This window comes from Pyrus communis, chromosome 5, assembly GCF_041283825.1.
Source record: "Pyrus communis isolate YQ-2024b chromosome 5, ASM4128382v1, whole genome shotgun sequence".
Classification (NCBI taxonomy): Eukaryota; Viridiplantae; Streptophyta; class Magnoliopsida; order Rosales; family Rosaceae; genus Pyrus; species Pyrus communis.
The window spans coordinates 9514284-9538144 of NC_142569.1; the positions used below are offsets into that span (position 1 = coordinate 9514284).

The 23861-nt window shown below is 38.6% G+C and overlaps 1 protein-coding gene and 2 pseudogenes across 3 annotated transcripts; 1 reads left to right on the forward strand and 2 right to left on the reverse strand.

Moving 5' to 3' along the window:
* The window catches only part of LOC148696717 (pentatricopeptide repeat-containing protein At1g11290, chloroplastic pseudogene), a 34605-nt pseudogene that overhangs the window by 4987 nt on the left and 5757 nt on the right, over positions 1–23861 (reverse strand).
* Positions 12177–15651, forward strand: LOC137726533 (G-type lectin S-receptor-like serine/threonine-protein kinase At4g27290). 3 transcript variants are annotated; one of them, XM_088694194.1, is made up of 6 exons: positions 12177–13506; positions 13629–13763; positions 13868–14022; positions 14100–14310; positions 14737–14870; positions 15047–15651. In XM_088694194.1, exons 1-6 carry the CDS (start codon positions 12219–12221, stop codon positions 15341–15343), a joined length of 2220 nt encoding a protein of 739 aa, XP_088550320.1. In that variant the 5' UTR covers positions 12177–12218; the 3' UTR covers positions 15344–15651. The 3 variants fall into 3 exon arrangements, with proteins under 3 accessions (XP_088550320.1, XP_068321567.2, XP_088550321.1); XM_068465466.2 differs by lacking the exons at positions 14737–14870; positions 15047–15651 and adding an exon at positions 14388–14602; XM_088694195.1 differs by lacking the exons at positions 14737–14870; positions 15047–15651 and adding an exon at positions 14393–14555.
* Positions 18205–23757, reverse strand: LOC137724397 (heat shock factor protein HSF8-like; annotated as a pseudogene).

Here is a 23861-nt window from a genome sequence, read left to right on the forward strand (position 1 = left end):
ATGAATTAAGTAGCTACTTATAAAAACCAAAATTACCATTGGTTATCATCAATCTGTGATCCCATATTCTCATGTGCATGCGCATGCATAAAAGCCTTTCATTTCTTTGGATATCCATTGTCTCTTCAAAAGCATTACACTGTCTCTTCCAGGACAGTCATACTTTAGATAATGTGGATCACAACCTCCTTTGGAGCGTTATAGAGTTTGGATTTTAATCTTTACTTCCGGGAGTTGAGTCATTGGAACCTATACGTCTATCATGCTTCATGCATAAGACATTAACATTCTCATGTTTGCGGATTGACCTTTCCGGGACAAGTATCCTTGCGGCAACTGTCATGCTTCTGGCATGCGACAGTTATGCTTCGGGAATGGAATAGTTTTAGTAGTGCCATATTCTTCTTCTTTTGAAGGACTGAACCTCTTGAGTCTGAGGGTCTGCCACGCTTCAGTCGTGCAATAGATAAATCATTTGCTGCCACATTATTTTGTCTAATAGGGACATCAATTCTTGTAAGCATATTTGCAGCAAGTATATGTGATTTCATCACTTTTGTGGTATCATTCAATTATTCTTACTTCATTTTCTCATTGATCGCTTCGTGAATCAAAATAAGACAAATTATATTCGTTCTTCTGGAACAATCTTTTCTCATTATTCTTCTGGAATGATATTTTCTCATCGTTCTTCTGGAACGAAGTTATTTTCTCCCCCTAATGGCGGGAAAATTGTCTTATCAAAATGCTAGTCTGCAAACCACGCGGTAAACATATCCCCAATCAAGGGTTCTAAATATTGAATGATAGATGATGAATCAAACCCAACATAAATTTTCAATTTGTGTTGATGCCTCATTTTAATATATTGTGGCAGTGCAATAGGCACATAGATAACACAATAAAAAACTCATAAATGTATAATGTTTGGCTGGTTCCCAAACACGAGTTGTATTGAGAAATATTGATGGTTGGAGACATGTCCCAACCAAACTAATAATGCATCATGACATGTCACCATGTAGAAAACTTGACAATTTTGTTTTCATGAGCAGAGCGCAGGTAATCAATTTCATCCGCTTAATAAATATTTCTGCTAAACCATTTTGAGTATGGATATAAGGAACTTCTGGTCCTTATTTAATAGTCTGTAGATTGAGACTCTTATGGCTTTTATTACAATTAAGTTGAGACACTGCGGCACTTCAAACTTATTGTACTCATCAACGAACTTTATGTCCTAATCTTGGGGATTAAGGGACTTCATACCCGATCTTCTTGTATGATGGAACTTCGGGTCCAATCATTTTATATGATGAGGATCAAGAAACTGCAGGTTCTGATCTGATCAAGGAACTTCAGGTCCTGTATATACTCATTGTAACAAAAGATAAGTACAATACGTAAATTAAAGCAATAGGTGGTAATTCCAGCCATAGTAAATAAATTGCATTTAAGTAAATAAAGCTTGTGACAAGGGATTTAATTCAGCACCATTCACATAAATCAAAACTTAAAGCAGTAGGCGGTAAAACAGTCTATGATAAATAAATTGTTTTAAAGTAAATAGAACTTGTGAAAGTGTTTTAAGCCAACACCATTCATATAAATATATATATTTTTCCTTCTTTCTTTTCAGATGGTGTAACACCATCCAAAAACCTTTACCTTTTTTTATTATTATTTTTCTTATTCATTCACATGTTGCAACATTCCAAAAACATTGGCCCCATTATTATTTTTCGTTCAAATGGTGCAGATGCAACATTCTGCTTTTTGTTGTAAAATCGATGGTGTGTGTAGTGGAATAAAAGAAACAAGACACAAAATTTACGAGGTTCCTCTATAGTCAACGTGATTGGAGTACGTCATTGGGATAGCAGTAGCGCTTTCATATATAATCTGAAATCATAAGATTACAAATCTCTATTCTCTCCTCTCTTCTTCCTCTCTCTACCATGAGCCTTGTTGCTTTTCTCTCATTTTTCTGCACTTCTGTGCCTCTCTCTTTTGTATTTATAAGAAGCATGATCAAAGCATCTACACCTTTTTGTAATGGGATAAAATAGTGGAGGACAACTATTATTCCATATATAGTTGAGTGGACATCCACTTATTCACAACACTCCCCATTGGATGGCCACAAGTCTTCGATTGACTCGTTAAAATCTTGATCTGTTTTGGATGCTCCCCCTGATGAGTATTTCCCCCTGATTTCAAATCATTTAGGCTGATAGTTGATCATTTTGCTTCAGTCTCTTAGCGAGAAAAGTTGCCGAAAGAGGTGCTTTATTTGTTGTTAACTTTCCATAGTCTTGTTCTTGAACTGAGTTGGAGGGTCTTCTGATTTCCTCCAAAGGTCTGAATTTACTCCTTTTATCTGGAGCTAAATTTGATTCAAGGGTAATGGACACTTGATCTTGAATCGGACTTGTGATTTCTTTAAGGACCTTCGAGGCTTGATCTTGAATGAAATTGGACTATGAGGAGCTTCACGTGGCAAGTGATCTTCGCCTTTCTCAGGGATGAATCAGCACATGTTTGTTGCGCATGTCTCCACATGCTTCAATGTATCATTTTCACTTGCCTTATATGTTCCCCTTGCAGAAGTGGTATCTTTCCTAGTTTTTCCCCATACAGGTTTGACATCTTCTCTTGCAGTATTTGCTCACTGATGCAAGAGTGGAATGCAACCCTTGCATTTGGATGGTTCATCACTTCTTGGTGACTCATCCATGTGTGGCAGCTTTAGTGTAAATAGCCAATATCATATCAAAAGTTGAAGATGAGTACTCGAGAGCAATGCAAGGTAAGCAACTAGGCAAAGGTTCCGGGCAATCAGTTCCAAATCATGAGCTTTATTCCATGTGGTGATTGATTGCTCTCTTTCTCCTTATCCTGCAGGTGAGAACAAGGACAAAGGAAATGACAGGGAGATTGCAAGATATGAGATACTCTTGCTCTCGTCCCTGATGATATGAGATAATCTTGCTCTGGTGTGACTGGTTTTGAAGAGGTATTCTCGGAGAGGAAGAAAACTGAGTATTTCGAGATGCTTTGTTGAAGATGCATTCTCGGAGATAAGGAAGAGTTAGGTATTCTTGCAAGTCTTCCTTATTATGGAGAACGAAGGTCGACATATATAGAGATTTTTCAATAGCAAGTAGTGGTGTTGTGCCTTTACTCTTGTCAGCAACTGTGGTGCAATTAGAACAGTAAGATTTACGCGTTTTCAACTTTGTCAAAGATCTTTGACAAAGTTGCACGCAATATCCTAAAAAGTTGAGATTGCGTCTGAAAAATGCTAACGAACTTTATTCAAGAAAATCTGGCTTTTGAAATTCAGAGAGCGATGCCTCTTTGATCTCTGAATAAGTGGCTATGTTGCCTCTTCTTTTACAGAGACATCAATTGTGTTCAAAAGTATGCTCAGAAAGTTGCTGCCTGTAGAAATTTTCCCTTTCTTGCACTTTGGAGATTTTATTTGACCTCATTTTTCCTTCATCATTTCTGAAAATGGCTTGCCTATCTAACATTTGCTTAGATTTGAGTTTTAAGAGTGATACAGACGAGCAGCATCAGGATAATATATGGCGCTCGTCATTCTTATTTTCTAATGATCCTCTTACGGTTGGGGACTATGTGATGAAGAATAACATTACCGCTATAGTGGTAGCTAGGAATCTTTTCACTCCAAAGGATAACAGAAGCCTTTCAAAACAGTCTGATGAGTCGGCCGTTCAAGACTCCTTGGCTCTCAATGTTGAATGTGCGGGCTCTGTATCCAATATGGGCCAACGCCTACTTGCTCGAACTTGCTAAGTTGAATCATTGATGGCTGAGGTGACAAGTATTAAACAAGAGATCAGAGGGCTCAAGCACGAGAATAGAGTGTTACACATGCTTGTAAATAATTACTCGACGAGCATGAAAAGAGATCTTGACCAGCTACAGGAATCCAAAAGTCATATTCAAAGTGATCACCAGAGGTTTGTTGCTAGATTCCAAAGGCAACTGATGCCTTCCTCTTCTGGTCTTTTGCCAAGTACTGGGGTGTCACATGATCAATCTCCAATGCCTCCCCCTTCTGGGGTATTGCCGAGTATTGAGGCTTCACATGAGCAACCTTTGTGAAGGCTTCATCCTGTTTGTTTTTAACTCATGTGTATGTACATGTTTGTAATTTCTCGGAGATATTAATAGATAAGCTTTATTTTATTCAATGTATTGTGACAAATTCAATAAAGCATATACTTCACTAAGATGTGGTACTTCTGGACCAAATATCAATTTATCTTTACCTCACAAAGATAAATGATCATTCTTAGTGTCGACATCATTTGAGTATTTAACTCATAATCTTCAATCCATATGATTCTTTAATATCATAAACATCATGGATAAGATTCGCGTTGGCATATTGTTCAATCTGCAATTCGAGACAATATTTCTCTCAACACTTTATAATCTTTCTAGACTCTTTAGGAGTCCCAATTTAATATCATCAACTCTTGCAAGAGATTTTAGTATGTTACAACAATATCATAATGAAAGTACTCACTAAGGCAATTTATACCATTGAGTACATATTTTATGTTTTAACCTTTGGGGCTTACTTCAAATAATTTGAATCCTTCACGGATTTTCTACACTTCATGACACATTTTCCTTTGGAATTTATACAGAGCAATTTGCTTCCATGTATATTTGAGGGATTTACTTATGGAGATATGATGTGGGTGACTCACAACCCTTCGTATATAATTCTCCATTCATATGAACTTGTTTACAAGAGTATAATTTCAGGTTTCAATTAGTAACCTTGTGTCATATCATGTGAGTGTATTTCACCATATTACAAATGCCCAATGTAACCTCCTTGGTTCAACATCCTTTGGCTAATTGTATTGTATTCAAGTATATAGGTCCATTTTTCCATGTTCTTACAAAATTGTAATGGAATTGCCTTTCTCCATTTTCGCCAATAATTTTATTGACAGAAAAGGAATGGGACTAAATATCAACACAGCTCATTGATGAATTTAGTAGCTATTTGTAGAAACCAAAATTACCATTGGTTATCATCAATCTATGATCCCATATTCTCATGTGCATGCGCATGCATAAAAGCTTTTCATTTCTTTTTGGATATCCATTGCCTCTTCAAAGGCATTACACTATCTCTTCCAAGATAGTCATAATTTAGAGAATGCGGATCATAACCTCCTCTTGAGCATTATAGAGCTTGGATTTTAATCTCTACTTCCGGGAGTTGAGTCATTGGAACCTATATGTCTATCATGCTTCATGCATGAGACATCAACATTCCCATGTCTGCGGATTGTTCTTTCTGGGACGTATATCCATGCAGCGACTGTCATGCTTCTGGCATGCAACAGTTATGCTTCGGGAATGCAATAGTTCAGTAGTGCCATATTTTTCTTTCAAATGACTAAACCTTTTGAGTTTGAAGGTCTGCCATGCTTCAGGCGAGCAACAGATAATTCATTTACTGCCTCATTATATTGTCCAACAGGGACATTAATTCTTATAGGCACATTTGCAGCAAGTATATGTGATTTCATCACTTTCATTGCATCTGGCATTTGATTTGCATATCGTTGCATCATTCAATTATTCTCACTTCATTTTTATATTGATTGCTTCATGAATCAAAATAAGACAAATTCTCTTCGTTCTTCTAGAACAGTCGTTTCTCATCATTCTTCTAGAATGATATTTTCTCATCGTTCTTCTGGAACGAAATTATTTTCTCCCCCTAATGGCGGGAAAATTGTCTTATCAAAATGATAGTCCGCAAACCATACGGTAAACATATCCTCAATCAAGGTTCTAAATGTTGAATAATAGATGGTGAATCAAATTCAACATAAATTCCCAGTTTGTATTGATGCCTTATTTTAGTACGTTGTGCCAGTATAACAAGCACATGTATAACACAACAAAAAACTCGTAAATGAGTAATGTTTGGTTGGTTCCCAAACACGAGTTGTACTGAGAAATATTGATAGTTGGCGACAGGTCTCAATCGAATTAATATTGCATCATGTAAAATGACATGTACCCATGTAGAAGCTTGGCAATTTCATTTTCATGAGCAGAGCGCGGGTTATCAATATCATTCGCTTAATAAATGCTTCTGCTAAACCATTTTTGGGTATGGACATGAGGAACATGGCGTTCAACATCAATGCCCAGTGATATGCAACAATCAGCAAGACTTTGAGACGTAAACTCTCCAGCAAATATGCATTATATTATCATTTACATACATCAAGAAACTTTTGGTCCTTATTTAATAGCCTATGGATTGAGACTCTTATGTCCTTTAGTACAATTAAGTTGTGGCACTTCGGCTCTTCAAACTTAAGGCATTCATCAAGGAACTTCATGTCCGATCTTGGCGATCTAGGGACTTCATGTTTGATCTTTTTGCATGATGGAACTTTGGGTCCAATCATTTTATGTGATGAGGATCAAGAAACTTCAGGTTCTGATTTGATCAAGGAACTTCGGGTCCAGTATGTACTCATCATAACAAAAAGAAGTACAATAAATAAATAAAAGCAATAGACGGCAATTCCAACCATGGTAAATAAATTGCTTTTAAGTAAATAAAGCTTATGACAAGGGCTTTGATTTAGCACCATTCACATAAATATCAAAGCTTTAAAGCAAAGAGTAATAATTCCACCCACTGTAAATAAATAGAACTTATGATATGGGCTTTAATCCAAGACCATTCACTTAAACATCAAAGCTTTAAAGCAAAGGGTAATAATTCTACCCACTGTAAATAAATTACTTTAAATAAATAGAACTTGTGACATGGGCTTTAATCGAACACCATTCACATAAATATGCCAAAACAAAAAATGTAATGATTAAGTCCTCATTTTTTGCTTTTTCATTTTCTTGGTCTGCCACTTCTTTTGTTTCGTTCTTTTTATTTTTGTTTTCATTTCACAACTCTAAGTCCTTTTAGTTACTTAGGAAGTAGTAGTAATAATAAGTTCCAATTGGTGTTCCTCCTCGATGAGTTTCGAAAAAATCGAAACGGTTCCCATAAGTTTAGGAGACAAGAGTGTCAACAACTTATAAGAAGATCAAACCGTTAGATTTAGCTCAAATTTTAGTATGATATGAATAAGAGGATACCAAACAACTTTCGTGAAGAAATAGTTTCGATTTGAGTACCAAAATGGAGTTTTGATACTCATAAGGTGCCTGTCTAATTTTCTGCGGAATTTGGAAACTAGTTTGGTATTTCAGGCATCTGCGATGATCGCACCGTTGGAATTTTCTGAAAATTTGATATGTTGTAGGAATTGGGCGGACGAACAACTTTGAAGAAGAAAGTATTTCAATCCGATGTCTGCAAGTTAGAGTTCCGAGGCTGTTTTTATGTCTGTCAGATTCTTTACGAATTTTGAGTCTGTACTCTTTTGCTTCTGCAAAGGATGATATACAGTCATACAACAACATATATATATATTTGCTTCTGGAAAATCAGTAGTACAAATATTTTAAGATGAAATGAAAAGATTTTCTTATCTATGAGATTCCAGGCGACAGAGGTGAACAGGATTTGTGGTGTTGTGCTTTCCACTGACACGAGAGCTTCTCGTGCAGTTAACGTGTTGTAAAATCGATGGTGTGTACAGTGGAATAAAAGAAACAAGACACAAAATTTACGAGGTTCCTCTATAGTCTGTGTGACTAGAGTACTTCCTTGGGGCAACAGTAGTGCTTTCATATATAATCTAAAATCATAAGATTACAAATCTCTATTATCTCATCTCTTCTTCCTCTCTCTGCTGTGAGCCTTTTGGCTTTTCTCTCACTTTTCTGCACTGCTGTGCCTCTCTCTTCTGTATTTATAAGAAGCATGATCAAAGCATCTACATCTTTTTGTAGTAGGATAAAATAGTGGAGGACAACTATTATTCCACGTATAGTTGAATGGACATCCACTTATTCACAACACTTTTTTCATTTTTTTTCTTTTCTTTTCTATATGGTGTGGATACATCGTTAGAAACCTTTGTCATTTTCTCCTTTTGTGTCAGCATCATACACCAAAAATTCCACTTTTCCAATTCTTTTTCACACGGTGCCTGAAACACCATTCCATAATCCCTCATTCCTTTTTCTTCTTTGTTTGTCTCTACCAGTATCAAACCCAGGGCCATCTGGGTTGTTGTGGAGGTCACACAGAACCAATTCAATACAATAAGGCTACCAGAGACTAGTGTTGTTCTTGCATGGCCCAGAGAACATGGCATCGCAAAGCAAGAACTTCCCTATAGGGACATAGATAATAGTGGAGTTAATGGAGGTACAAGAGAGGGAGGCATGTGTGGAGTCAGTCCTGCCATCACCATCTCAGATAACCGAGTATTCATAGGAGTTCTTGAGATCCGTCGAAAATGACGCGATCTGGGTTTCCAAGTTTGATGAGATTCTTCTGGATCTCTAGAAACCAGTTGTCAGGTACGAGTTTTATTATCTCGTGACAACTACAGGTTGTTGTAAATTTCAATTCTCACCTGAATTCGGTGGGGCGCTTCTGGCGCAATGGGAGAGACGAAAAATGGACATTGACAAGCCCTGACCCCGATATTCCCCGAATACCAGGATAGGCACGTATTGGCCGACACCCGAGGGTGATGAAAGCCATTTATTGAGTGCAAATGCTGAAAACAAGGGATAAAAAAGACTTATAAATATAAAAGAATAATGAATATGCAAATAAGGACCGTGTTTAGAGCACACCTCTAATCTAGAACACTAAAAGAAAATTATATAAAATTGAATGGGACAAAGGAGTGGGTCCTACACCACTAGGACTTGAAGATGCCGATGCGGAAGTGCCTGGACGTCAAGATTGTATGCCTCGATTCTAAGTCCTGAAGGGGCGCAAAACAAACATGAGTGGACCATATATATATATATATATATATATATATATATAATAAAACAGTTATCAACGTACTAACCCCCAGATTTTATGAAAACACAAATATAATGATAAACATAGGTTTTCCGAAACCTAGCATGTCGTATAATGTCTCAAATCATAACTTGTATATATAATAATCACTAGTGAATGTCCGATATAACTCTCCAAGCCCCATGCCAGCTCCCCGTCTCTGAGCAGACAGTCAGAGGACCATACACTTCAAGCCCCATGCCAGCTCCCCGTCCCTGTGCTAAATAGCCAGAAGAAACACACTCCAGGCCCTATGCCAACACCAAACCGTCGCCCGGGACGGACCGGATCTATCCATACGTCCCGTAGCAGAAAGGACCACTAGGTAAGTACAAAACCAGTGAACATACATATATTGAAAATCAACTTCATAGTATAAAGTCATGCATCATCTATACTATAAAGAGGTGTTCTAAACATGTTCTAAATATCATATCTTCATCCATCAGATATTCTATAAGAACATGGGTTATAGGAAAAATAATAATAATTCAAACTAGCCTCAGTAAGCATGTTATCTCGTAAAACGTTTCATAAAACATAATCATCAAATCATGCTTTTCATGTATGCATTTATACTATCAAAACATGCATTTTTAGAAAGGGTCCACTCACAGTACTTCGTCGTCGAAAAGTCACGCCATCTAGCGAAGAAGGAAACGCCACAGATAAACGCCCTTAAGCACATAAAGGATACATTTAGTCAAACTCTACTCAAACGACTGAATTTGGGAAAACGGACATCGGAAATTAGCCTAGGAGGGATCCCGCACGAAAACCCAAAAAGTCAACATCAAGTCAACGTTGACTGTTGACCGGGTCCGGGTCAGCAGGTCAAACGGGTCTAGGCTTGGATCCGGGTTGGGTTAAAGGGTTTGGACTTGGGTTGGATCCGGGTTTGGGCTTAAAGGGTTTGGATCTAACGGGCCGAATACCCTAAAGGAAATGGCCCAAAGGCCTTTAAATTAACAAAACAAAAATAAATAATAAAAGAGTTGGGTTGGGCTGCCCAGGGTTTTGGGCTTGGCAGGAAAGGCCCAAAGGCCTTGGGTTTGGTGGTTCACCGGATTCCAAGGAAGGAGAAGGCCGAATTTCGGCCGGAGAATTCCCAAGCTCCGATGGAGCTCAAAACTCAACCAAAACATGTCATTCAATATACCAAATTGAAATCCCGAAGGTAAGAATCAAAATATACCCTTGGTTCCCGTCATCGTGGCCGGAGTTGGCCGGAAAACAGCCTGGAAGCCACGGGTGTCCGCCGGAAACTGGGTAAGATTCAAATGAGTATAACTTCTTCAATACTCAATGAAATTGGGTGAAACAAAAAGGAAAGTTGTAGTACTCAGCGAGACGAAGAGATTGATACCTTGCACGCCGGCCAAATCGCCGTGGTTTGGCCAAAAATTGCCTCGAAAGGGGCGGTGCTCGCCGGAAAACTGGGGAAATGTCTCCGAGGTGGTTTCTTCGTGGTTTGACGTCCAAAACACAACCACAGGGTCAGAACAGAATTATAAGGATGAAAAGAGAAGCATTTGGAGTGTTTTGAGGCTTACCCAAAACGGAAGGACGAGGAACTCGTCCGAGTTTCTCTGTGTTCCATAGAGACGAAGAGGGAGAGAGAGCTAACGTGGTGATGATGGTGATGTTGTCGTCGTTGATGAGGTGTGGGCACGGGTGAGTGTGTGTGCGTTCTTGTCGGAGAAAAGAGCACCGAGAAGGGGAATGGAGAGATCACAGAGGAAGAAAGAGAGAAGAGAAACTTTTAGAAGAAATAAAAGAAAGGGAAAGGGAAAGGGAACCGGGGAACAAAACAGGGGGTGGGTCCCTTGGGCTCACCAATTAAGACTTAAAAACAATTTTAAAAAGGAAAGTATCCCCCAAACTTAGTGAAAATACAACCCATTTTCTTTCGTAAATCCCGGGACAGGTTGTTACAGACATACCTTTTATTCTGTGAGATTTTGGCTAGCAAAGGTGAGAGGTAGGTAATGCTTTACCAAATTTATGGCGTCGTGCTAATAACGTGTTGTAAAATCGATGGTGTGTGCAGTGGAATAAAAGAAACAAGACACAAAATTTACGAGGTTCCTCTACAGTCAGTGTGACTGGAGTACATCCTCGGAGCAGCAGTGGTGCTTTCATTATAATTTAGAATAATAAGAATACAAAATAACTCTCTTTATTATCCCCTTTCCTCTTCCTCTCTTTTATCTCTTCCTCTTCTCTTTTCTCTCTTCCTCTTCTGTAAGCCTCCCTGGCTTCTATATCCTCATTCGTTTTATAAGCAAAGATAACACTATTCATTTTACAAATTTTCCACAAATGAATAGTGAAAATACTGTGCATAAATAGTAACAAACTATTCATGTGGGCCATCCACATATTATTCACAACACCAAATAAAACATAGTTTGATTTTTCTATTAGGTTGTTAAAACTTCAATGTTTAATAAATATTCTAGTTTGTTTATTTAGTGGATAATTGTTAAATGTGCAAACGATCTTAGAGTTTGTTGAGTTTTAGCCGATGAGAAATGCGAAGGAGACTCTCTATGAACTCTCTGTCATCTCATATTTTTTGCACAATGTTATATAATGTTGGCATGATAATTAAAAAGTGACTTAAAAAATTTACTCTTTGAATCATGGTGCAACGTTGCATGATAAAAAAGAAAGTCAGTAATGTAGAATAAAAATTCAAATAAGAAGATTGCTAACATTCATTATTAAAGATTTGAACACGTAACCTCCCCAAATAAACTGAAAACAAGATGATGTCAAATGATCTTTTGCATAACCCTATGGTTTGAATTTCAACAATTCATCGAATTTTGACACGTAAAAGTTTGATGTGTACAAATACATTGTTCAACGGTTACAATAATTTATGAGCATGTCTATTTTATGATTTCCGTAGTGAATTATTGTTTCATGACAGCTGGGAGAGAGGTATTCGTCATATGAATTTCTAGGGGAGCCTTGTACTTGTCTCCGCCCTTGTGATCAGTGTTGTCACCAGCTTTCAACTTAGTAAAGTTTGATTGTCAGTACTCCAAAACTTTCTTTCCGAACCAAAGTTGTCGGGTCAATTAAGAAACCCAAGTCTTCTAATTTACTTTGATTTTTCTTTGGGCCAACAGTCCATCTTCTCTGCATAATTTTTATATTAATTTCTTTGGATAAAGTATACAGTCTCAGAACAACGATGCAAGCCTTGAGAAGCATTTTTGCGTGCTTGTTCTTCTCATTCTCCCTTCTAAGAATCTCAGCTGCAACAGCACTGGGCACAATCACTCCGAGTGGATATATAAGAGATGGCGAAACTCTGGTTTCAGTAGGTGGAAGCTATGAACTGGGATTCTTCAGCCCTGGTAAATCGAAAAGCCGTTACTTGGGAATATGGTACACTGTTTCTGCTGATGCAGTTGTGTGGGTAGCCAACAGAGGAACACCACTTGGTGATTCTTCAGGACTTTTGAAGCTCACGGAGCAAGGAGTTCTAGTCCTCCTGAATAGCTCAAACAGCATTGTGTGGTCATCGAATTCATCAAGAATCGCGGGGAATCCAGTATCGCAACTATTGGATTCTGGAAATCTTGTGGTGCAAGATGGGAAAGAAACTAACCCGGATAACTTCTTGTGGCAGAGTTTTGATTATCCTTGTGACACATTCCTACCGGAAATGAAGATTGGTTGGGACTTGGTTACCGGTATAGAGAGGTATATATCGTCTTGGAAGAGCACAGAAGATCCTGCTCCGGGAGAGTTTTCCGGACGAATAGATCAGCGTGGCTTACCACAATTTTTTATTATGAAAGGAGCTAAGATACAAGCCAGAGGAGGGTCATGGAATGGCCTTTATTTGACAGGATACGGATATGGTGTTACAGAACCAAATCCAATATCTGGGTCTGAATTTGTGATGAACAAGGATGAGGTCTATTTTGATTACAGGCTCCGGAACATGTCAGTGTTCCCGAGATATGTATTGAACCCATTAGGAGTCGCTGAGAAGTTCACATGGGTGTACCAAACACAGAGTTGGGAACTTGCCTTTTCATTCCTAGCAGATCGGTGTGAAAATTATGCCTTGTGTGGTCCATTTTCTAGTTGCAGTATCAATAGTAGCTCCCCATTATGTGCATGCTTGAAGGGATTTGTACCAAAATCTTTGAAAGATTGGAATTCGGGATATTGGTCTGATGGATGTGTTCGAAGGACTCCGTTGGCCTGCAGGGTTGGAGATGGCTTCTTAAAGTATAGTGGGATTAAATTGCGAGACACATCTTCCTCATGGTTTGATAAAAGAATGAGCCTTAGTGAATGCAATGGATTATGTTTGGGAAACTGCTCATGCACGGCGTATGCAAATCTAGACATCAGGGAGGGAGGAAGTGGCTGCGTGCTTTGGTTTGGTAACCTCATCGACATAAAAGAATTCACTCCCGGCGGTGGTCAAGACCTTTATATACGGGCGGCAGCTTCAGAACTAGGTACGTCTTAGACCTTTATCTGCAATTATGCAAAGTAGGGTTTAAATAAGTTAGTGTCAGAACCACAGTTACTGCAACACTACGAGATCACATGAAAAGTTTGTTTTATACGGATATTTCAGATCATGTTAAGAAAAAGAGCAATTTCAACAAGAGACAGCTACTAGCAATTCTCCTCAGCTCTGCAGTTTTTCTCATGGGACTGCTAATAGGTGGAATAATATTGTACATACAGAAGAAGAAACTCAGAAATGAAGGTAACCATTTTCAGACACATTAAAAATGCATTAGATAAGGTAGAATTTAATTTCGACTGTTCGCATCTTTTTATCCATGCTGAAGAGATCTCCTACTATTTCAGGACACAGAAGAAAGGATTGCAGTGACGAGTACCTCGAAGAAGACGGGGAAGAGATGGAGTTACCACTGTTTGACTTGACCACCATAGCTAAAGCCACTGACAACTTTTCAAGCCGCAACAAGCTGGGAGAAGGTGGCTTTGGACCTGTGTACAAGGTAACATAAATTCATGCAATCAAAATTAGCTAAATTGCTATACAAAATTTAAGTCTTTTCGATATGATGGTCCATAGGGTACACTAATAGGAGGAAAAGAAATTGCAGTAAAGAGGCTTTCAAAGAATTCCGGACAAGGAATGAGAGAGTTCAAAACAGAAGTTATACTCATAGCCAAACTTCAGCATCGCAATCTTGTTAAACTTCTCGGTTGTTGCATTCAAAAAGACGAAAAGATTCTAATATATGAATTCATGCCCAACAAAAGCTTGGACTTCTATATTTTTGGTACGATCCTTCATTTTCAACCTTATTATACTAGGATTCAATGTGGCATTTAAATAACAGGCTTAAAGTTTCTTCAGATCAGGAGGGAAAAAAATTGCTCGACTGGCCTAAGTGCTTCCACATTATTAGTGGAGTTGCTTGAGGGCTTCTTTATCTTCACCAAGATTCTAGATTAAGGATTATACATCGAGATCTGAAATGTAGTAATATTCTGTTAGATAATAATATGAACCCAAAGATTTCAGACTTCGGCCTGGCTAAAACATTCGGCGGTGACCAAAGTCAGGCCAATACAAATAGAGTGGTTGGAACCTAGTAAGCATTCTTAGACTTGTTTTGTGGTTTATAATTTTATTGTTCTGTTTTTGAAATTCTCTCTCACTGGTCACTACATATTATGATCTGGCAGTGGTTATATGTCTCCAGAATATGCAGCAGATGGCACTTTCTCGATGAAATCTGATGTGTTTAGCGTGGGAGTCATATTGCTCGAGATGTTGAGCAGGAAGAAGAATAGGGGATTTCGTCATCCAGATCACGACCACAACCTTCTTGGACATGTAAGTATAACAAACGAGGTGATGATATTTTACTTTAAAAAGAAGAGTGAATTAGACGGTGCTCTTCGAAGCACGGTCTTCTAATGACATGCATTTAACAGTATAGAAGTCTGCAGCAAAACCCCTCTTACATATTAGCACACTAACATATCATACATGTTTCAATTTGTTTGAAGGCATGGATACTATGGATTCAAGATAAACCACTAGAATTGATCGATAAGACGTTTTGTGATTCATGCAACATATCTGAAATGATAAGGTGTCTTCATGTGGGCCTGTTATGTGTGCAAAGAGTACCTGAGGATAGACCAAGCATGTCATCTGTGGTTCTGATGTTGAGCAGTGGTGATGTCTTGCCGCCTCCAAAGCAGCCTGGTTTTTACACTGAACGAAGCGTCCATGAATCACCAACAAGGACGCTTCCATGTTCAGAGAATACTTTCAGCATTACGATGATAGAAGCTCGGTAGATCATCATTGAAGTGCTTAGTCCTTCAATCTACCATCACAAAACGTGTTCGGAAGGTTGACATGAAGCTTATAGTCTTTGTTGGCAAACAATGAGACATGCAATTATAACTCTGCAAGAAAAATATTTGTGATTACAAGTTTAGCAGTTCCTAAAGCATAACAAAGAATTGATTTGGGGTTGTTAGGTTGTTGAAGAAAATTGAAGTTATATCTAAAGTTGTGTTTATTATTTATTAATTTTAAAGAATTGCCATATTTGGCTAATATCATATGGTACTAATATATTGTTTAGACATTATTGATACTATGTCTATAATGTGAGTATATTGTCTATATGTCCACGATGTTGTCGACAATAGCTATAGATTATTGATGTAGTTATAATTATCGATGCTGTCTACAATAATTATAGATTGTCGGTGTGTTATAATTATCATTACATGCTAAATATTTGTTTTGCTCTATCCACAATGTTGATATCATCAAAACCTAAAATTGTTCCTTAGCTCAATGTTAGCAATGGATTCTTATGGTGAGTTGAATCAAGAGAAATCTAGTTGTGCATTGGATTTTCACTCTTGAGACAATCAAAGAGTGAATATTTTCCTACGTTTTCTTGCGAACTAAACAGAGCACTTAGAGGTAGCTTAAACTCACAATTCGGGTTGCGCTTGGGCCGTTTCATTTCGCATTGGTACTTCTTCATTTGGCATCAATATATTTTAATTTAACATTGATATGATTTAGTTTGTCTTCGATAGCTTTCATTCGGCAATGGTACATCTTCATTTGGTAATCGATATTTTTTTTATAAATACATAATAAAAATATGATTGACATAAAATATATATACCAATCAACAATATATAAAAAATTGCTTTAAAGAATATTTATAAAATCAAATGTACCAAAACCCAACAGAAATGCAACAATCCCTGTTATTTACGAAGTCTTTAGAAAAAAAAAAAAAAAAAAAAGGTTATTTACTAAATCATACATATCAAAACTAAAGTTAAATGTACCCATCAATAGTAAGTGCTAAATCATAATCATACATATATTATATATACCCGACCAAGATATAGATTAAAAACGAAAAAAATGTTTTGATAAAAAAAAAAAATCAAGACGTCCATCATTATTAAAAATAAAAGAATTTTAATTTTGACTGACATATTTAAACATATATTATTTTGGTGATTAATTGAATTCAATTATTGCGAATAATTAATAAATAAAAAACCACCAGGCAAGGATACATACAATTACCCAATAACTATAAAGATAGTTTAGATATATACTATTTTTATTTTAGAAAAACACAAAAATAACATGTAATTTAAATAAATTAAAATTACTAACGTGTCTACAGGGCAAAACACTTTGATCAAATCTTTAAAATGAATGCAGTCTAAAACCTGCGAAAGAGATGTGGGGAATCTAATTTTCTCTTTTAAAAGTGCGCAAGTAAAATAATGAATTCTCGATGACAAGCTTCTCCAGAAATCAAAGTACCACCTCGCTTCAAAAGTAAAATTCCTCCAAAATCAAAAGTTAAAATTCTTAATTTTGTTATAAATAGGCAAAAGTTAGAGAGACAACCTTTGTTAGGGAAATGAGCGAAGCAGGTTTAAAATATCACACTATTTAATTTCGTAACTATAACACAAAAAGATTGCAGGTAAAGAGAGGAAGGGAGGGATACTGATATTATTGCTTTCACTTCTTTTCTTTTGTATTGTGATCACACACAAAGTGCTCTTTATATAGAACATGTCCATGAAGGTTTACAAAATGAAATGATTGTCTTTTGAAAAACCTCACATATCAACAACAACACAACTATTCTCAAGTCTTCCTCACTATTAGCTAAAGCATGTGGACATATATTTCCACAATTTTTGCGACAAATTTTGGGTTTTAATTCCTCTATGATTAGTAAGTCATGAACGATCCGTAATCAGGATCCAACATTTTACTTTGATTCAACATGCCATTAGCATTAAGCTCAATTTTCATACAGTTTTGTATCATGACACTTGATGCACTGGACCAAGTTCCCAGCACACCGAAAAGTTTCTCCCCGATCATAAGAGGCACATAACATACACGTCTGCAAATAAACAAGAAGAAAAACTCCATGCCTAATTAGTAACAACCAGCCAACCTTATTTACTTCTGACCCGAAACAGGATATATACGCCGCTTATTAGAAACGTCCCGGACAAAAATGCAACAAGAAATAACAGTAATCCAGATATAACACGGCGGATAAGAGTTCCTTAAACTTGGATCCTAGGTGGTCAGTAGTCTTTTGAATACGAGATTTTCCTGCTCATCAGGGCACAACATCAACCTGTGCAAACATCATACAAATTGCAAAATTGGAAACTCAAGATTAATATTCCTGCAGCATAATTGAATTGGTAACAGATCGAGTGAAGGACAGTTCCAAGGATAAAAGGCAACAGATGTTCGGTCGGAGCTCGAAAAAAGAAGAATCTTCACTAGACTGGGATTTGAAAATAGTAGCATCAGAAGCATTGCACATCATCGCTCGTACAAATTGGAAACCAATGTTACTATTTAAGCTAGTTTCTCTGTGTTAAGGAGTAAGTAATACAGCTATTATTGCATATAGTGATGCATATGTGAAGAGATAAGTTGTAAAGCTAAAAGTTATCCATGCAAAGCCACACACGTTTTCATCTTTCAGATCAACCGTGAGTAGTTGACTGCCTTTGGTAAGGTTGATATTGAGGGACGGTAACTATTCACAATCTTTTAACCACTAAATGGTGGATTGTAAATTTACCTCTTGATAAACAAGAAACATGTCTATACAATTGGAAAGACGAGATCAATCAGTTCTGCTCCCCGATGCAAGGAACTGCATTTGTTCAGTGATGTGATGTTGAGAATCAATGTCAATTGTAGGTGAAGTAGGTGGATGTTGTAGGTGAAGTAAGTGTGTGAGGTTGGTGAAGTAAGTGTGTGAGGTTGGTGAAGTAAGTGGAGGTTGTAGGTGAAGTAGGTGGATGTTGTAGGTGAAGTAAGTGTGTGGTGTAGCTTTCATTTGGTTTGCTATAAATACCCAAGTCCCCAAGCATTGTAATCATCCAAGGAGAAACAAAGCCTAGAGCTAAATAAGAAAAGCTTTGCTAATTAGTTTGTTTTGTGAGCTTTCTTTAAGAGTGTGCTCTATTTTCTTCTTCTTGGGATCATTAGAGTTATCTTAGATACTCTTCTTATTCAACAATTGGTATCAGAGCCAAGTCGGTCAGGGATCGTTCTTGGTAGAGCATTGGTTGTAAAGTCTCTTGAAATTCCAGTATGCTCTGTGGTTGCAGTTTTGACTGATCTTCCACATCAGAAAAGATTTCTTGAGATTATTGCTGGGGTTATCACAAACCTTGAGAAGGAGTTTCTTTGTGTCGAGAGTAGTGTATTACTCTGCACGGTAGTCACTCAAGCTTGTTCGGTGTAGTCAAAGTCTTGCCGATACGATGGGTGATCTTCAAGTTGTTGGAGGAATCAAGAAGCTCAACAACCAAAACTAGAACACGTGGGCAACGTGTATAGAGTCTTACCTTCAAGGTCAAGACTTGTGGGAGGTTGTCGGTGGTAGTGAAGTTACACAACCGGCAGCGGAAGATGCTAACGGCGTCTTGCGGAAGTGGAAAATTAAAGCAGGCAAATCAATGTTTACCTTAAAGACCACAATAGAAGAAGAAATGTTGGAGCACATTCGGGATGCTAAAACGCCAAAGGAAGCATGGGACACTTTTGTTACACTCTTTTCGAAGAGGAACGATACAAAATTGCAACTTCTCGAGAATGAGCTGCTATCGATGGTACAACGCGACATGACGATTGCCCAGTACTTTCACAAGGTGAAGTCGATATGCCGCGAAATTTCAGAATTAGATCCAACAGCTCCTATTGGGGAAACCAGGATGAAGAGAATAATTATCCATGGTTTGAGACCCGAATATCGAGGGTTCATTGCCGCTATACAAGGATGGCCGACACAACCATCACTTGTTGAGTTTGAAAATTTGCTTGCAAGTCAAGAAGCTATGGCCAAACAAATGGGAGGAGTCTCACTGAAGAGTGAAGAGGAAGCGCTCTACACCAACAAAAGCAAAGGCACCTTCAAGCGGTACACTGGTAGTGGATCTAAAACGGATGGAGAAAAGGTGCAAAGTCACCAAGGAAATGGAGGCTCTCGTTCTGGGGGAGCTTGGAAGAATCGCAGTAATAGTAAAAAGTTTAGTGGCAAGTGTTACAACTGCGGGAAGATGGGCCACATGGCGAAAGATTGTTGGACCAAGAAAGAGCCTGTTGAAAGTAATACTGCTACTTCCAGTTCGAGGGAGAATAGTGAAGATGGCTGGGATGCTGAAGCATTATTCGCTACGGAGGAAGAAGAAGAATTAGCCCTCATGGTAACAACACCAGAACGCATTAATTACAAAAATGATTGGATCGTAGATTCGGGCTACTCAAATCATATGACGGGTGATAAACAGAAGCTGCAAAATCTATCTGAATACAAGGGAGGTCGTGTGGTGGTGACAACCGACAACTCAAGGTTACCGATAGCTCACATCGGTAAGACAATAGTTAAGCCTCGATATAATTCCAACCAGGTGCCACTTCAAGATGTTTATCATGTCCCAGGAATGAAGAAAAATTTGCTATCTGTGGCTCAATTGACATCATCGGGCCACCATGTCTTGTTCGGTCCACGAGATGTGAAGGTGTATCGTGACCTCAAAATCTCAGAAACACCAACAATGGAGGGGCGACGATTGGAGTCAGTCTACGTAATGTCAGCAGAATCTGCATATGTAGACAGGACAAGGAAAAATGAGACATCAGATTTATGGCACATGCGGTTAGGTCACGTTAGCTATCACAAGCTAAATGTGATGATGAAGAAGTCAATGCTTAAGGGGCTTCCTCAACTTGACGTGCGAACAGACACGGTTTGTGCAGGATGCCAGTATGGTAAAGCACATCAACTACCATACGAAGAGTCGAAGTTTAAAGCGAAAGAACCGTTGGAGTTAGTTCATTCCGATGTGTTCGGGCCCGTCAAGCAACCATTGATAAGTGGGATGCGATACATGGTGACGTTCATTGATGACTTCTCAAGGTATGTGTGGGTCTTCTTTATGAAAGAAAAATCTGACACATTCTCAAAGTTTAAAGAGTTCAGAGAGTCAGCCGAAAGAGAAATGGGAAAGAAGATCTGTTGCCTGCGCACAGATAACGGGGGAGAATATAGCTCAAGTGAGTTCTCTCAATACCTAAGGGAATGTCGAATACGTCATCAGTACACTTGTGCCAACACACCACAACAAAATGGTGTAGCTGAAAGAAAGAACCGACATCTTGCAGAAGTCTGTCGAAGTATGCTACATGCAAAGAACGTACCGGGAAGGTTTTGGGCTGAAGCAATGAGGACTGCAGCCTTAGTGATCAACAGACTTCCTCAACCAAGGATAGGATTTGTTTCACCCCTTGAGAAACTGTGGAACATGAAACCTACAGTTAGTTACTTTCGAGTATTTGGTTGTGTATGTTATGTATTTGTTCCTGATCATGTACGGAGCAAGTTTGACAAGAAAGCTGTTAGATGTATTTTTGTGGGATATGACAGCCAGAGAAAGGGATGGAAATGTTGCGATCCAACAAGTGGAAGATGTTACACCTCACGAGATGTGGTGTTTGATGAAGCGTCTTCTTGGTGGTCATCAGAGAAGGAGGTGCTACCAGACTCTAGAGAATTTGGAGAAAAGCTGCAACAGAAGATGGGGGAGCATACTATCCAACTCCAACCAAGTTCAGATGAATCAGGAGATCCAAATGACGATGATGTCGAACAGAGAGTGACTCAGAATCCTTGGCAAACTGGCATGTATCAACAACCAGACGAAGAAGGTGGGCCTAGTGTACCAGAAGAATCAACTCCACAATCTCAACTCTGAAGGTCAACAAGAGCACGGAGACCAAATCCCAAATACGCCAATGCAGCCATAATTGAAGAAACAACTGCAACAGAACCTGAGACGTTCAAAGAAGCATCGCAGAGTTCTGAGTGGATGACAGCTATGAAAGAAGAGTTTGATGCACTTCAGCAAAATCAGACTTGGGATCTCGTGCCAAAGTCAAGAGATGTGAAACCCATATCCTGCAAGTGGGTTTACAAGATAAAGCGTCGTCTATATGGGTCAATCGAGAGGTACAAGGCACGATTGGTAGCTCGTGGTTTCTCTCAACAGTACGGACTAGACTATGATGAAACGTTTAGTCCAGTGGCGAAGCTTACAACTGTACGAGTCTTACCTGCACTTGCAGCCAACAAAGACTGGAATCTGTGGCTGATGGATGTGAAGAATGCTTTTCTTCATGGAGAGCTGGATCGGGAGATCTACATGATCCAACCAATGGGATTTCAGAACCAAGATCATCCTGAATATGTGTGTAAACTGCGGAAAGCACTCTACGGATTGAAACAAGCACCCAGGGCGTGGTATGGTAAGATTGCTGAATTTCTAACACAAAGTGGTTATTCAGTAACACCTGCAGATTCCAGCTTGTTTGTCAAAGCCAATGAAGGAAAGCTAGCTATTGTGCTAGTGTATGTGGATGACTTAATCATAACCGGTGATGATGAGGCAGAAATTCTTCAGACGAAGGAGAATTTATCAGTCCGTTTCCAGATGAAGGAACTTGGTCAACTCAAGCATTTCCTTGGTCTAGAGGTTGATCGCACACAAGAAGGAATATTTCTCTGTCAACAGAAGTATTCCAAAGATTTATTGAAAAGGTTCTACAAGAAGAGATTGAGATGAGACAGGTCAAGACGAATGATCAAGTTGCAGACTTGTTCACAAAAAGTTTAAGTACAGGCAAGCTCGAAAATTTTCGTTGTCTGCTCAGCACAATGCAAAGAATGAGAGCTGACATTGAGGGGGAGTGTTGAGAATCAATGTCAATTGTAGGTGAAGTAGGTGGATGTTATAGGTGAAGTAAGTGTGTGAGGTTGGTGAAGTAAGTGTGTGAGGTTGGTGAAGTAAGTGTGTGAGGTTGGTGAAGTAAGTGGAGGTTGTAGGTGAAGTAGGTGGATGTTGTAGGTGAAGTAAGTGTGTGGTGTAGCTTTCATTTGGTTTGCTATAAATACCCAAGTCCCCAAGCATTGTAATCATTCAAGGAGAAACAAAGCCTAGAGCTAAATAAGAAAAGCTTTGCTAATTAGTTTGTTTTGTGAGCTTTCTTTAAGAGTGTGCTCTATTTTCTTATTCTTGGGATCATTAGAGTTATCTTGGATACTCTTCTTATTCAACATGTGATTCATATGTTGACTCTTTTCCCGTTCATTCTCCTTCCCCAACTGCAAATCCTGATTCACAGCCACTCCATCATCAGAACTCAAACTAATTTCATCGGTGTCACCAGGCGGTGGGCTTGCTGTGAGAAATTGTTCCCAGAAGATATCGTTAATGCTTGGAAGGCTAGAGACCCCATCTGGCAAGGCATTTGCATCCAAACCTGCAAACTTGCTAACATGCCCATGTATCCTGCATTCCCAGTCTCAGAGCTGATGAAGTTTGCATTGGGGATTTCCACATTGCTTTCTGAAACAATACCTTGCATTCAAGTTAGTTCAGGGATAACTGTATCTTGTTGAAAATTATGCATGTTCTCTTCCAAAACTTGAGTTTCTTTAACAGAGTTGGAAACAGCGTAAGGGGAAGACTGGATCTCAGAAATGGCTGTAGAATGACAACTGACAGGAAATCTAGACTCTTCAGGCATATGACACTCTGCAGAAATTGGTGGAACCTCTGAAAGGGTCACCCCTAAGTTCCGACTAGAGGTGTTCCTACCATCTGTTGCATTGGAAGGAACATTATCAATTAGGAAAGCATCAGGATTGATCAATGATGGTTCCAGCTTTGGAGATGTATTCATCTTCAAGATCTGCCGCAACATTGCTTTTGCTGCTTCATTCATTGAAGGCTGGTACTTCACCATTTGTTCATCAAGAACTTTGCTGCCAAGGTTCCCAACCAAAATTTCAGTGATGCCCCTATTATCATTCTGATGCTGTGCAAGCTGTGATAAAAATTCGGGACTCTGCATAGCCTTTGTAAGAAATGACATCATTTGCTGCTGCTCCATTCCTACGTTGCCCAACTTTATGCAACTGATTATCTGTTGATTGCTGTAGCTGCCTCATCCTAACAAGTTCCTGCATAAGAGTGTTATTATCTCTTTTAAGTCTTTCAACCTCTTCCTCCAGCCCAGGATTTACCACCTCTACACATGCCCCAACCTGAGAGCTCTGAGGTGGTGGCTGTTGATGACTCTGTACATGAGCTGATTTAGCACCTCTACTCATTCTCGTAGTTGTGGTTTCGAACCTCCAACAGCCCAACGTTGTTGAGCAACTCCTTAGCTTTTGCCTCTTTTTCTACTCTTACTATTTATTTCTTTATTTCCAAT

Excerpts from the sequence above, each read along its gene's own strand:
- LOC137726533 (XM_088694194.1), top strand. The coding sequence starts at position 12,219 with ATGCAAGCCTTGAGAAGCATTTTTGCGTGCTTGTTCTTCTCATTCTCC. Across the intron at positions 13,764-13,867 it reads GAAGAAACTCAGAAATGAAG|GACACAGAAGAAAGGATTGC; the intron begins GTAACCATTTTC and ends CTACTATTTCAG. Across the intron at positions 14,023-14,099 it reads GCTTTGGACCTGTGTACAAG|GGTACACTAATAGGAGGAAA; the intron begins GTAACATAAATT and ends GATGGTCCATAG.